General features: G+C 35.0%; 1 protein-coding gene across 8 annotated transcripts in view; it reads left to right on the top strand.

The window, feature by feature from the left end:
- ADAMTS20 (ADAM metallopeptidase with thrombospondin type 1 motif 20) overlaps positions 1-14579 on the top strand; it is an 89004-nt gene that overhangs the window by 28653 nt on the left and 45772 nt on the right. For 7 of the 8 annotated variants that reach the window (XR_005604495.1, XM_039571117.1, XM_039571120.1 and 4 more), the window contains 8 exons: positions 148-188; positions 510-615; positions 1712-1858; positions 2515-2656; positions 3948-4052; positions 11791-11936; positions 13306-13487; positions 13582-13718. Coding sequence is in view for 7 of the 8 variants with exons in the window: in XM_039571117.1 (XP_039427051.1) it covers positions 148-188; positions 510-615; positions 1712-1858; positions 2515-2656; positions 3948-4052; positions 11791-11936; positions 13306-13487; positions 13582-13718 (1006 nt within the window). In the remaining variant the exon portion in view is untranslated. The remainder of the gene's footprint in view (positions 1-147; positions 189-509; positions 616-1711; positions 1859-2514; positions 2657-3947; positions 4053-11790; positions 11937-13305; positions 13488-13581; positions 13719-14579) is intronic. The other variant, XM_039571119.1, reaches the window with a different exon arrangement.

Here is a 14579-nt window from a genome sequence, read left to right as displayed (position 1 = left end):
ATTACTTCTTTCACTAGAATACAAATTGTACAATTAAAAATTGAGAATCAGATTTGCAAATGCTGTAATTAGTATAGCAACAGTGAAATACTCTAAAAACATTCTTTTATATGCTGTAATGATTTGAAATCAATCTTTTCTTTCAAGGGAAGATATCTGCAGAGCTAGAGAGAAGTGCGATACTCTTGGTGAGTTATTCTTTTTTCATCAGTATGATTTTATAACAGAAAATGTATGAGAATATCAGTGTAGGGAGAAAAATCTGTTAGCAAAAGTCAGAAAATATATAGAAAATTCAAGCCCCACAGACAAAAACAATGGTTTCTCATTTCTTATTGATGTTCTCTCCTGGCATGTATGTTGGTGCCAGGTGGTTGTTCATTTTGTGTTAATTTGCTGCATACTTGAGGCACAACTTTCAACATGAGTGCCATAGTATTTACTTTAATACATGGCAATACATGAAAATTCATTCTCTTAAGCTTTTATATAAGGATTCAATTTTGCAGGTTTAGCAGAGCTAGGTACAATGTGTGACCCACTACGCAGCTGTTCTGTAAGTGAAGAAAATGGATTGAGTGCTGCTTTTACTATAGCACATGAGCTTGGACATGTGTAAGTACCTATTTCCTGGCAGGTAATTTTTTTTTAAACTTCCTTTTAAATACGACCAATTTTCAGCAGTGGGCTTTGCATTTGTAAGAGGGTGGAGTCTGATATGTTCTTTTAGAAGAATTATCATTTTTGCCCCTTGAAGTGAGCCAGATAAAGAAATTGTGGATTTTATAACTTGGTTGGTATCCTGAATTTTAGGAAAAAATGTCCAAAGAGATTAATTCTATGCTTTTGCCGTATGAACTGGTTGGGACACTGGGACATACCCTAGGTAGTGCAACATAGTCCTGTTAACTCCAACTGTATTCTAGCCCTGTTAGGAATTTACCTTTAAGAAAAGACAATTGTTAATATAACACAGAAATATTCTTCCTTGTGTTTGATCCTTTCAGAATACAGTAGAGTAACACAAAGAGAAATACATTACACTGAAAAATAAGAGGAGATGACAGCATTTTATTTTATGAAGCATACCTCATCAGTGATGGCAGAAAGGTGCTATACTCTAGCTCCATGAGCATGCCACAGTGTAGGTAACGACGACGTTACAGAGCTCAGTAGTTAGCTTGTTCATTTTCATGTGCCTGCAAGTTGACTTAGACACATGCTAATTGTCTTGGTACTTGAACTGAGATAATAAACATAAGATGATGTGTTAGTTGCATTAAGTATGATATTGATGTGCTCTGTAGTGTTTGTTACTGAATAGTGAGAGTTATGATGTGATTATTGGGGTTGCATGTTGTGGACAGACCAGCCATGGCCTGTATATTCAGTTGAGGAGATGGGTTGTTCCTTTAAAGTGGCATACTCTTAAAACACTGGAATTTTTCTGGTAAGCTGAAGAATTATATTAATTGTAAAATTCTTCCTATACCCACCACCATATAACTAGGAGCATTTGGATAAGGAGATAATTATGTAAGGCATTTTAAAGATACCTATTGCCATAATGTCAGATAGATGTATTAAGTGAGTCCCATTACATTTTAAGGCATTTTCAAACTCAAAACTCAAGCATTTGCTGCTACAGCAAAGAGAGTTTCAGTTAATTATTGCTGAATTTGTTTTGGAGTTTATCTGTTTTGCTTTTTAGGTTTAATGTGCCTCATGATGATAGTTTTAAGTGTAAAGAATCTGGAATTAAACACCAATATCATGTGATGGCTCCAACTTTAAATTATCATACAAGTCCATGGACCTGGTCAAAATGCAGTCAAAAATATATCACTGAATTTCTTGAGTGAGTGTCAATATAATGCTATGGTTCAGAGTGGGGTTTTTTTGGTTTGTTTGTTTTGTTTTTTCCTTCCCAATTTCATTTATTTCTGACAAGTATTTTAAAGGTATCGCTTTTTATATAGTTTTTGTGTTGTTCTTTGGTGTAAGCACATACTTGCAGGGCCTCAGTCCTCCACAAAAATACATGTATTTAACTTCTTCGGTGATTTATGATTTCATAAAAGTTGCACTGAACATGCAAAGCTTAGAAGATTTTTATTTTTTTTTAAATGTAGTGTTTATTGTTTACTGAAAATACATTTAGTATTATTTTAGTAAGTTAGAATATGCACCGTTTATTTTCTAATGTTTTTGTGTAAAAAATAAGTGATGGGTATAATTCAGGCAGTACCTTTTATTTTCCTTTTTTTAAAAATTAAGAGAAAACCCCACTTAACTTTGTTTTGTGGATCTAAATGCAAAATTAAAAAAAAGGAAAATCAAGTGACCTGGTTCATTTCATTATTCATTAATTTCAATTAAAGTCATTATTTAGGCAAGTAGTCATGCAAACCCGTAACTCCAGTGGGATATGCTTGTGAATGTTGTGTGAGTAGTGAGAAGGTTCCCAATGAAGTAAGAGTGATTTATTCACATTTTGTTCCTGTTTTACAACAGTACTGGTTATGGTGAATGCCTCCTAGACAAACCTAGTGGAGGAACGTACGATCTTTCCTCTCAGCTGCCTGGGTCAGTGTATGATGTCAACAAGCAGTGTGAGCTTACGTTTGGTATTGGGTCACAAGTATGCCCTTACCTGGTGAGTGAAAACCAAAGTTGTGCTTAATCTATACTAAAAAATAACTGAAAAATACTGGTTTGGGAATAATTTTATCCTGAAATAAGTAAAATTTCAGGTTATATTCTTTTGAAGGGGAAGAGTTCAGTAGACAGCATTGCAATGGCGCATGTGAGAAATGTATAGCAATAAAAAGTAGGATGCATTCATTTTGATTTCTGTATCTCTGAATGTGATAATTCCTTTAAAATATCTAAAGCTGCATAAGTTAAGGTTTGCTGCAACAACTGAAAGGGATTTATTTCAACACTTCTTGCAAATGTTTTCGCATTGTAGGTCATTAGCAGTCTCACATTAGCAGGTCTTGCTTCTCTGCTTTTTTAAATACTTTTTAGTAACTTAAAATTTAAAAATAAATAAACTATCTCAAACATTTTTGCTGAATGTTTGTTCCAATATGTAGATTCCCTCTACTTTGTCAGAGTCAAAAAATATTTTCATGACTGACAGAGTGTATATTTTGTCTACAAAACTGAGATACGGAAAGAAAGCTTGACTAGATTAATATTGAAACTTAAGTTGTGTTTTGAAAACTTAATGTGGCCATTGCAATATAAACACAAATACAACATTATGACTTTATTTGTTGCTGTCAGGATGTCATGTAGAGTTAGATTTTGGACCAACTTGTGAAATTCCTCCACCGGTATTGTATGTCTTTTTGGACAGGAAGAGCATTTAAGCTCAGATTCAGACTGAATTAAGTGGAGCTTTTTGGTGAGGTAAAATGTTGTTTTGGAAGAGTCAGGCTTTATGAGAACATTAAAGGAAAAGTAAAGGGGGCTTCAAAGACCTGAAGATAGTGTTACTGAAGACTGCCTTGTAAATTTTGTAATCCATAAGGGTTGTCTGTTAAGAGTCTTTTAGCAATTTGAAAATTAGGTTTTCTGCTTAATTTTCTAGTCAGTGCATTTAATTCTTGTTAAATTCACTTAAGAGTCTTTTTCTGAGGGATTATATGGAAACTGTGCTGCATAGTATTAACGTAACCTCTTACATATTTTTATATTAAATTTTCTACTGAAATAGAAAATGAAGTTATCTATTAATCTGATGGGATCAGTTTCAGATAGTCCACATTCCTGCTTGGCCTTAAGCAAAATCTATTTCGGTTTTGTGGGTTTTATCTATGAAAAATAGTAGTACAATAGCAAACACTAAGCCCTGCACAGTGTGGGAAAATACAAATATCACAAATAATGTCTAAAATGGTATTGCAGATGCAACAAAAGTAATCTGGTTTTCTTTTTAGAAACAGTGCAAACGCTTATGGTGCACAAGTACAGAAGGTGTTCACAAGGGCTGTCGTACTCAGCACATGCCTTTGGCTGATGGAACAGTTTGTGGTGTAGGAATGGTAAGCCTTGTTCTATTTCTCAGTACTTGCAGTTTTGGATGTAGGTACGAAAGATCAATGCTTGCTGTGTGGCAATACTGCACCTGTAGAATACTGATTGTGTGACTTGACCTGCAGTTTCTCTTAGTTCTGTAATCTTGGGACATAAAAACCCACAGTTTGTCTGTTCAGAGTAATTATTAAAGTTTACAGATACCGCACTGGTTGAAAATAGGTGAAAGAAGTCAGGGGAAAGTTGACATCTTTCCTTCTGTTTGAAATGTTCAGATCATGTGTAATAAGTTGTTTTTTTCCTGATTGGTAGTGTCCAAAGTTGGATTATCTGAAATATGACATCTCTAAAGTGTGTTTCTGCCAGTTTGTCTTGTTGAGGCTGCTTATTGAACCAGAACAAATTAAGTATGAGTCACTTAGGTACAGGTGTGTGCCTTTTTGGAAAGAGAAGAGTTTTTGGATTAGCATCTGGTCTCAGTAGTTATTTGTATCTGCATTGTATCTGTTTCAGAGAAAACAAGACTATGTGTGTCAATACCTCTTCACTCACTCCAGGAAGTGCCTTAACCACACATAGCTTGTGTTCATTTTCTCTCTTGCCTATTGTAACATAATTCAGGGTACTTGGATCTGTTCAGTGCTAAAAACAGGAGCTCTCTTCTCACTTATACCCTAATGTGTAAGACTACCTGGCTGCTTGAAGTATGGATTGAATGCTTTGACAGATTAAAAAAAAAGAAGTGGAAGTTGTGTTGCTCATTGGTTTATTTAGTAAAGACTGTTTGGGTGATGAGGGTGCCACTCACTGCTTCCTCATTTGCAAGTCTTTGAATGCAGATCCTAATCTGTAAACTTGGACAATATGACTTTCTTGGGCTGTCCATAAGGGTCATGAATATCTAATTAGTAGGTATAGTCAAGGCATTTACAGAACCTTGATAGAAACAGATATAGTGGTGCAGGCTAGTTGTATCGAGTTTCCAGTGAAGATTTGAGGCTTTTAGTTTTAGATTTGTATGTAGTTTGGACAGTGACCAGAAATTAGGTGTGTAAGTTCTTTACTGGTCTAGTATTTGGCTTCTTCGTGTCTTACTGCACTACCAGCAAACAGAAGTGTTTTCTTCTTGTCAGGGTATTGTGAGAATAAATATTTGAGATTTCTTACATGCTCAGGTATGACAGTGATTCTCTTAAGTATGGGTGGTTTGTTACATTGAGCTGCTTTTATATAGTAGTGTGCTTTGGCAGCTTCAGGGCTGTGGGAGAAATGTTAATTTTTTTTATAATTTTATATGTTCAAAGATGATAAAAACTCTAGTTTAATTTCTTTGTATAATAGGCTGCTATGTTTTACTCAGTTATTTCTAAATTTCCCCCAATAACGTTTAATCTTAACAGATTCTGTGTTTAGTACGACAATATTAGTGAGGAATTTGAAATAGCGTCTTAATGGATAACAAATGTAGGGGGTAAACTGTCTCAAATGGCTTCTTTCTGTCTTGCAAGATTAGAAAAAGTGACTTGAAGGCTGCAGTGGAAGTTTTGCTTGATTATAGCCTATGCATGCCATTGGTGTTGAAATGTTTAACCCATTTTTCAGTCACTCATCAGAAAGGAAGTTCATCTTTTATGCAAACATCATGTGTAATCTTCAGTTAAATTGACTCTAATTTGCCAGCATCAGAGGATTTCTTTTATAGAAGAATACAAAAAACCTATTTTATGTAATTAGTGCAGTGGAAGCATTTTTCTCTAGGAAATAAAGAGCTAATTACAGTCATTACCTCTGAAAGATGTAAGGAAGAAGAGCAATTAATTAATCTGACAAATTGTCATCTGTTCCTGACTAAGGGGCAGCTTTTCTCAAGCTCAGACTGCAAGTTGGTGCTGATGTTAATGGGCATAAGACATGGTGGCTATTACTTGTAATTAATATTTGCCAGCATGCTAAATCAATGTTATTTGGCATTTGCGACATTATTGCTGTGATGGATACAGAAAATATCCATTTAAAGCATTTGTTATTTTAGTATCAATTTTTTAAGCTCAGATTTCAAATGTCAATTAGTGGATCTTGCTCTATGGACTGCTCTGACAGTTGGAGTTAGTGAAGCACATCTGAGTCAAAAAAAACCCACCTCCAAAGAAGAAAAGTTTTTGACACCACCTATCTGCTAGGAGCGGCATTCTCAGAACAAGTCTTTATTGCTATGAAAATAACAGCAAACATACCCAATAAAGTGTGAGTGGTTTATAATTATTTTTTGAGGCACTTCAAAGGGTTGCACTCTGATCCTTCCTGGATTCTTGTGGAATATAGAAATATGCCTGTATTCTGTGGATTTCTTGAGCATTGGAATGGAGAGGTAGGAGGTAGCTGTATGATTCTGACCCAAACTTTTCCACGTCCTGGGGATATCCCAGTGTTCTGCATGATGGCAGTTTGCTACTTAAACATTGAAAAAAACCAAACGTCCCAGTAGTTTGGAAAAATCTCTCTAACAGCAAGAAGGAATTCACATGATACAAGTAACAGTTGGATTGGAAAGCATGTATCTGTTTGTGTTTTAGAGACATGTTAATCAATTCTATTCACTGTAGATATGTAAAGTATATTGAGCTAGCATCTAAAAATCTCTAGAATAGCTATCAAGTAAATTAAGATTTCATCCTAGTCCTTTTGGCATAAAAGGCAGGGTTACTGGGACGACTGAGAATGGGGATGCAGATCAGCAAAGAATTGCTTTGGACAGTAAAAGTGCCTGCCTAATTGTGAAGTATGTTTGCTATTCTTCAGTTGTACGTAACTACCCATTTATTGATTACTATTATTGCAAAGCTTGACTACCTCATGAATGTAGTACATGAAGATGCTGAATCTGAAAGAATAAATCATTTTATGTGTATATATGTAAAGTAAGTGTAAAAAAATCAGGTGGATTTTATCAGTTGGGTGATAAGGGAATATGTTCACCATCTGGAAAGCAGAAGCAGATCTTTTGAACTGTAAGAACAGTGTAAAGTATGGGCTCAAACCATAATTTTTTTCTCTAAACTGGAATTTCTGTGAAATATTTTTCTATGAGCTATAATTTCAGAAAAATTAGAAGGTTCAAGGGAGAGTTAAAGTATGCAGACTTTTTGCAAGAAAAAGTTGAAACATTGAAAAAATTCAAATAGTGTGTGTTTTGTAGGTAATGTCATTTGAGTAATAAATGTAGACTCATCTGAGAATCCATGCTACAGAGATAAAGACCTGAGATGCTATGGTGACACCTTCAGTTAGATGTCTTTCCAAGATCCATTTCTTTTACCTTGTATGCTCGTTTTATTAACTGCTCTGGTTTTGCTCCTTTTATATGCCTTAGGGTCCCACTTCTCATCTTGGTTCCTCGAGAAATGCACTTTCTGGATTATGTATTTTATAGGAGGAAGTCAGGGAGCACATATAGTTTGATGTACAGAAGGTTTCCTTGCCTTCATTTGGAGTAGGCAGAAGAGAGGCCTGCAGCAGTACGTTCTTTCAAGGGAATGAAGGGGAACTCTGTAGACATAGCTACAGCCAGCAAGGACAGGGATTTGACATTCATCGGACTGGGTGTTCTTATCTTTGCTCCCTGCTCATTGGGGTCATGTGCTGAATCTGTGTAACTTCTAAGATTCATATTCCTTTCCCAGTTCTCCATGATTGGAATCTGCTTTGAGACTCTTCATGCTCATCCTTAAGCTACAGGCCAGATATGTTACAGTGAATCTTGTGCTGCAGCACTTTTTAGTGTTTTTATGTTTTGTGATTCCAGCTACACCTATTTTCCTTTTCTGCAGTCAATCCACTAGAAATTTCTCTTCCTGTGCTATTCACAGTCATTCTTAGAGCTCTGTTTGGATTTTATTTTATAATGCAAAAAAAGTTCAGAACAATAAAATTGATATTTGACAAGCAAAATACAGACCATCGTGTCCACTTTTGCAACACTTTGCCCTTCTCATTTTCTCCTCATACTGAAGTGTTCAGTCATCTTGTTTCCTTTTAGAAGCACCAGCAGCTACCAGTAATATCTGTGAAAACATGTTGGTGTCTGGGAACAGGCTCAGGAAAAGCTGTTCATCTCTTTTTCTGCAGGGCTACATGGGGCTCCAATGCATGAAATTATGTCCTCAGACACTGAGCATCAGTGTGTCAGTCTTTGACTCAAGGTCTTCAAAAGCCATGTGTATCTCTGGATCATATAGGCAATAAGAGTGAATTTGGAGTCCTTTTCCAGGCTGTCTGGGATGTGCTTGATTTCAGAGGAGCTCTAGTCCTGTTCTGCATGCCTCTACCACTCTCTTTGATTCAGTCAAAATCGAGCATAGCCTGGCAAGTAATGCTTTAATAATTTATTTCAAGGTTGCTTTCCTGGAAATTTAGCAAGTTCAGTAAGAGATAAGTTGGAAGCACTCAAAATCAATTCAGCAAGTCATAGGTTAACCCGTAGGTAAGACTCAAAGTGCTCATTATAAGGAGATTATTAATAAAAACAAATTTGGGTACCCATGGGTTTATTGATTCCAAATTTGAACCATTAACCCTCCCTCTCATCTCTGAAGATACAGTAATTTGATGTGGATTTGGGTCAGAATTTCTAGGTTTTTTGACAGAAAACCAACTGTTGATCTTGACTAGAGCAGCCTTGCCACTTGCTGCAATCTGTGTTTGGAATTATGTGTGATACCCACTTTACATGATGTATACACTATATTTACCATTAAAAATATAGGAAAAAATTGTAAGCAATTATATTTAAGTTTATGAAAGCTCTGTATATCATAGCATTCTCAGTGAAGCAATGATTCAAGCAAACTCAGAGAAACATCTGGAACATGTCTGGTGCTGGAGTTTTCTACCGTGACTTCATCATGTTGCTTCTGTAGGAATGCAGCAGAATAATAGCTGAGACAAGTTTGTTGAATAAGCTATTAAAATCCCAGATGTGAGCATATGCTTTGCATTTTTATGGATCAAAATAATACTGTTGTGGGTATAAAATTTCATTTTACAACTCTTTTCTTGAAATCTCCCATCAAGTTACTGTAAATGTTTTTCTAGATGAAAGAAGAACCTGAATGCTAGGTCACTGTCCTATATTAGAATTCAGTATTCATTTTGTGGAGGGGGATTTAGACTCTTCAGCCTATAGTGTAAAAAATTATTTCCTAAGATGCTAAGGACAGCCTTGGAAAGGCAAGTTCTTAATGTTCGTCATTTAGCTTATGGCTGGACTATGTAGAAAGCCTGCCTTTGTTTGCTAGAGATTTGATGTTAGGTACTAGAAGGTTTGGATGTAAAGGTACCCTTAGGTCATCTTGAAAAAAAGTAATACAAACTAACAGTAAGCACTCCAGTGAGAATTCGTATGAAGTGAAATAATGGTGGCTTTTTGATTTTAAGTTAAAGCATTAGTCTTGGTGTCAAGTAAGTGTTGATCTCACCAATTGGTTGAATCACTTACACAGTTATGTGCCAAGATCTAGCTTTTGTTCTGTGTTTGGTTTGGGTTTGAGAATCACCTGGAATTATCATATTCAGGCATTCAGAGCTTAAAAGATATGCACTCTTGCCTGTATGCAAGAGTTGGTGTGGCAAGGAATTATGCAGGAAGGCAATTTTATCATCAAGTTGGATTAGGAACTCAGGCAGAAGCCTGAGAAGATAATCTGATTCTGTGATAAATTCCTATTTTGAGAACAAAATGGTTAATATCATGTGAACATAAGTATCAATGTAACAAAAGCATATACTAATTAGGAAAAAATTGCATCTAGGAGTTGTTTTAGGCAGTGATAAAACCACTGAACAAGATTTGAGTTTTGTGCCAGTCAGCTATACTCAGAAAGACTGTACACAATTTTTGTGTGCTCAGCAAAATTTATGTTACTTTATAGTTCCTACAATAAATTTGTAATAACTTTTGAGAAATTCTATGTAACATTTAAATTAATTGTAAAAAAAGGGGTGTAATATTTGAATTATTTTATCTTTTGTGTATCAGAGGTTCTTAAATTTTATTATGTGCCAGAGACTTTGTTATTTCTGAAGCTTAGGCTTTGCCTCTCTGCAAGACAAAACAGGCTCCAATTACCTTAAAGTCTAGAAGGATTTTGATAAATAAACTGTTGAGTTGCTATTACCTGCTCTAGTGACTGATCCATATACTGTATTTACTACAGGTAAAGATGGAACTAGCCACTCCCTGTCAATATGACTAGGAGAATCCCTCCTGACAACAAACCTAATTCATGGACAGTCTAATCCTGAGTCTGCAAATAGGCATCTCAAATGAAGAATTCTCTCTATTATGTGTGAGCACTGACCCCATGTATTCAGACCTGGCCACTGTCTTGTCTCCAGATGAGGGCAGTCTTTGATGCCTCAGAAGGTGTTTGAAGTCAAGGACAAAGTTGACAGGTTATCCACATAGAAGTCAGCAAGATATATAGTTTTGAAATTATAGTATCTTTTAAATATTCTATTTCAGTATGTAAACTATTGCACTGTGTTGTGATCAAATACACTGCTTGGGATTTTCTAAAGGATATAAGTGAATTAGAATTCCAACTGCCATAAGTCATCAGTAGGATTAGTGCTGGCAATTTCTGCGGATTTTTTTGGGAACAGTCACACATACACCAATCATAAGATTCTCATTTAGACTTCTTAGTCGTGTACTTCTTGAATAACCACTAAAGTGGATACATATTTACAGTCAGGAACAGGGATAGTAAATACTTAGAAGCAAGAGATGGATGCTTCTGGGGAAAAAAAGAGAATAGCTTTCTATAAATAATAATAGTTTACTGTTATAGTGTGGTGAAGTCTCATAGTGGACATGGCTACAACAAAACAGTCTTGCAATCTTTGTCTTCTTAATAATGTAAATCCCAGCAGATGAAATGAAAATTCCTCCTTTATGTAAATTTCTACTGGAAATAGGTAGTTCGTCACCAAGAATAAGCTCTAAAGTAATAGAAAAGACATTGCAATGTAGTACCTTGCTCTAAGAATTATTATTTCTTTACCTGTTAGTTTTTAAAATTTAACTATTCATTCCATTTTAGTCGTAGTAGCTTTGTAAAGTAAGTTGTAAATAAAAATTTGTAAAATATAAATAAAATATTTTACACCTTTTGTTATAAGTGTAAAAGTCTGAGTTCAAGAATGAATCTATAGCATCATCTTGCTTTACATAATCAAAGTCTTAAATGCTTGTCTGCTTTGCCCAAACAATCCCACTAAATAGTTAGCTTTTGAGATGTTCAAAACACCCTGATTTTCTTGGTGGTTTGTTATAACTTTTCACTTTTTGTATCAGCATGAATTCCAAATTAAACCAAAAATCTTGTACATAAAGGACAGTTGTAAATCTAGTTTTGAACTTTATGCATGAAAATGTTATCAGGAATTCAAGATATTTTAGAGATATTTGAATAAGGTGACAAGATAAATATATATTCAGCATCCATATATTCAGCATAGATTTCCTAGTGATCAAAGAACTCTAGACAGCATTTTTAAAAACATGACTACTTTTAAGTTACCTTAAAGGAAATTGGGTAAGTTACCTTAAAGGAAATTGAACATTTTAGAAAATATCCAGATCCAGATAAGAATAGTGAGCTCTTAAATCTTGTTATTTTTATGCCTAAAATATACAGTAACCTTTTACTTCAATTATAGATTTTATTTTGTTTGTCAACTGTGCAGCACTGCCGCCATGGAATTTGCGTGAGCAGAGAAATGGAGCTGCGTCCTGTAGATGGAGAGTGGGGCCCATGGGGACCTTATAGCTCGTGTTCAAGAACTTGTGGAGGTGGAATCAAGAGCACCACCAGGCTGTGTAATCGACCAGAGTATGTTTTTTATTGTGTTTTAAATTAGTGCATAATGAAGATATTAAGAAATTATGGATTGGCTCAAAATAAAATGGAGGTATTGTGGGCTGTGCAAATCAGTGTGAAGCACCAGTAAAAAATGCTTGTTTCAGCCATGTTTGGGAAGAGATTAGTCTACAGACTCTAATATGCAGAAGACTTTCATATTACTCATGTCTTTCAACAGTATGATCCATTCTTATAGATGTTTCTAAAAACTTCTTTTGGCAGGGTCTTTTTTTCTAGGTTTACTCTAACTGTTGAGGCTTCTTGAAACATTAGATGCTTTCTTTGAAGTAAGAACTGCAAAAATAAATATGTGTCTTTCCTACTAATCTCTTCAGTGAAACACTTGATTTGCTTTGATTTAAGGCTTTTCCACAACATCGCCACCAGTAACGTCCCACAAGGAGCACTGGTTATTACAGAGTCATTTACAACTTACCTTTGTAACTAGAAAATTACATTGAATGAATAATTCCATGTGGGTTTTGTTCTCTGTAGTAAAAGTCAAGGAGAACTTTACCCTTAATTTGTCCAGAAGCAGAACCATGGCTGGTGCCTGAGTAATTTCAGAGTTTTTCTAGGAAGTCATGTCAGCTTGATATTATCAGTAGGATAAATAAACTTCAATCAAATGGCCCCAGGTTATTTTATTTTCTCTGATGTAAGGGGCAGTAGACTAGATTGCCATTAGATAATGCCTCTTTCAGTCTGTAGTAATTGATAGTATCAATATGCTGTTGATTTATTCTTTTTTTCTTCCCCCAAAACATACTAATACTGAATTACTTTGTGTAAGGGTTTATAACTGTTAAAATGTATTTTAGACTTTACAGTAAATGAGGTATTTTCCACAATTTTCCCTTTTTATTCTTTTGATCCAAACAAAGTGAAACCAGTATTAGGACTACAGAAAAGACTGTACCAGCTCGTAATTGTCTTCTTTCTTTGTCACTCTGTAAAATAATAATTTCAAATTACTGAGGGGGGTGCTGCTTGTGTAAAAATAGGACTGCAATCTCAGCTAAATTGATAAAAGCATTAAAATTAATAATGCTTTTTCCCAGGCAAAATAGTTATAGCTGTAAGAGAAGTAAAAATAATAATGCATTAATAAACATCAGTAGCAAGATTACCACCTACCTCAGCAATAGTATCTTACAAGGATTGGGTTTATTTTGGGTATAAATGAATGCACAGTGGAAGTTGAGTGTGTGTGTAAGTCAGTAACAGCTGACAGAATGCTGTGTGAGGTTTTCCTCTTTAGATCAGTGGCTTGGGCCACTTTTCATGGAAAGCAGGAATTTTAGAAAATGAGTGTGTTTTACATTTACCTTTATTTTAGGCCAAGAAATGGAGGAAAGTACTGTGTTGGCCGCAGGATGAAATTTCGGTCATGCAATACTGATTCATGTCCAAAAGGCAAAAAAGATTTTCGGGAGCAGCAGTGCTCTGAATTTGATGGCAAACACTTTAATATCAATGGTCTTACCTCTGCTGTTCGCTGGCTTCCAAAATACAGTGGTAGTAAGTAATTACGCATTTTCAATTAATGCAATGAAAATGTTACTTTAAATAAAGTTCTAAAACAGACAAGAAACCTCTTGGATTTTCTTTCCAGTTTCTATGAAAGATCGCTGTAAACTTTTTTGCCGAGTTTCTGGAACAACTTCCTACTATCAGCTGAAGGACAGAGTTGCTGATGGTACTCCCTGTGGAGCAGAAACCAATGACCTTTGTGTTCAAGGCTTATGCAGGGTATTTAAATCTAAACTTATTAATTATTAAAATCAATTTCAACAGGTGATAAAGTAGATATTAATACCAATAAACATTACTGAAAATATGGTGTTGTAAGTTCACTTAAGCTAATTTTATTTCCTATCAAATTAAAGATCTGGAAATGGAAGCAATTAAGTGAGGACCATATAGTTGAATGTGAAGACCCACAGTCTTTCCTCATTAAGCCTCATAGGTGAAAGTTAATATTGTCCAAGTGAGCAGTGAGAAACTGATCCAAAATTAGCATAAGGGGAGGAAAGAAGCATGCTGTGTGATTACTAACATTGTATTTCTGCTACCAAAGAAGAAAATAGTAGAAAATCCAAGGGTAGATAGATTATGTAATTACTATTTTACTGTAAAATCAGGAGGAACTGACCCTTGAGTCAATTCAGCACTCTTTGCTTAATAGCAGCTGTGGCATTGTCACAAGATTTTGTTGGGAGAAGCAAGGAACTATATTTTAACAATTCAAGACTTTCTTATCAAGCTTTGTTGAGGTTTTGCTGATTGCAGTGAAACAGAGTAAATTCAGGATGAGGAGAAAATATAGCTTATTTTTATACTGTTGAATAAAAAGGAAATGACTGAGATTAGTCCTGTTTATCATAGTTCAAAAAAACCCCGGAAGTTTAAGTAAAGATACATAAACAAAAATTGTTCTTATGTTAGTTTAACCAGCATAGTCTATATATATTCATTTGCTTCTTTTCAGTAATGACAGACTTTAAATGAATTGATGGCCATATACATACTGCTTTTAGGATTCCTAGAATTTTAATGTAAACATGAATTTAAATTTATACACTATGTTGATTTTTTATACAAAATCTTTAT

This window comes from Corvus cornix, chromosome 1A, assembly GCF_000738735.6.
Source record: "Corvus cornix cornix isolate S_Up_H32 chromosome 1A, ASM73873v5, whole genome shotgun sequence".
Lineage (NCBI taxonomy): Eukaryota > Metazoa > Chordata > Aves > Passeriformes > Corvidae > Corvus > Corvus cornix.
Note: the sequence above shows the minus strand (reverse complement) of the source record. Positions and strands in the feature narration are given on the sequence as shown.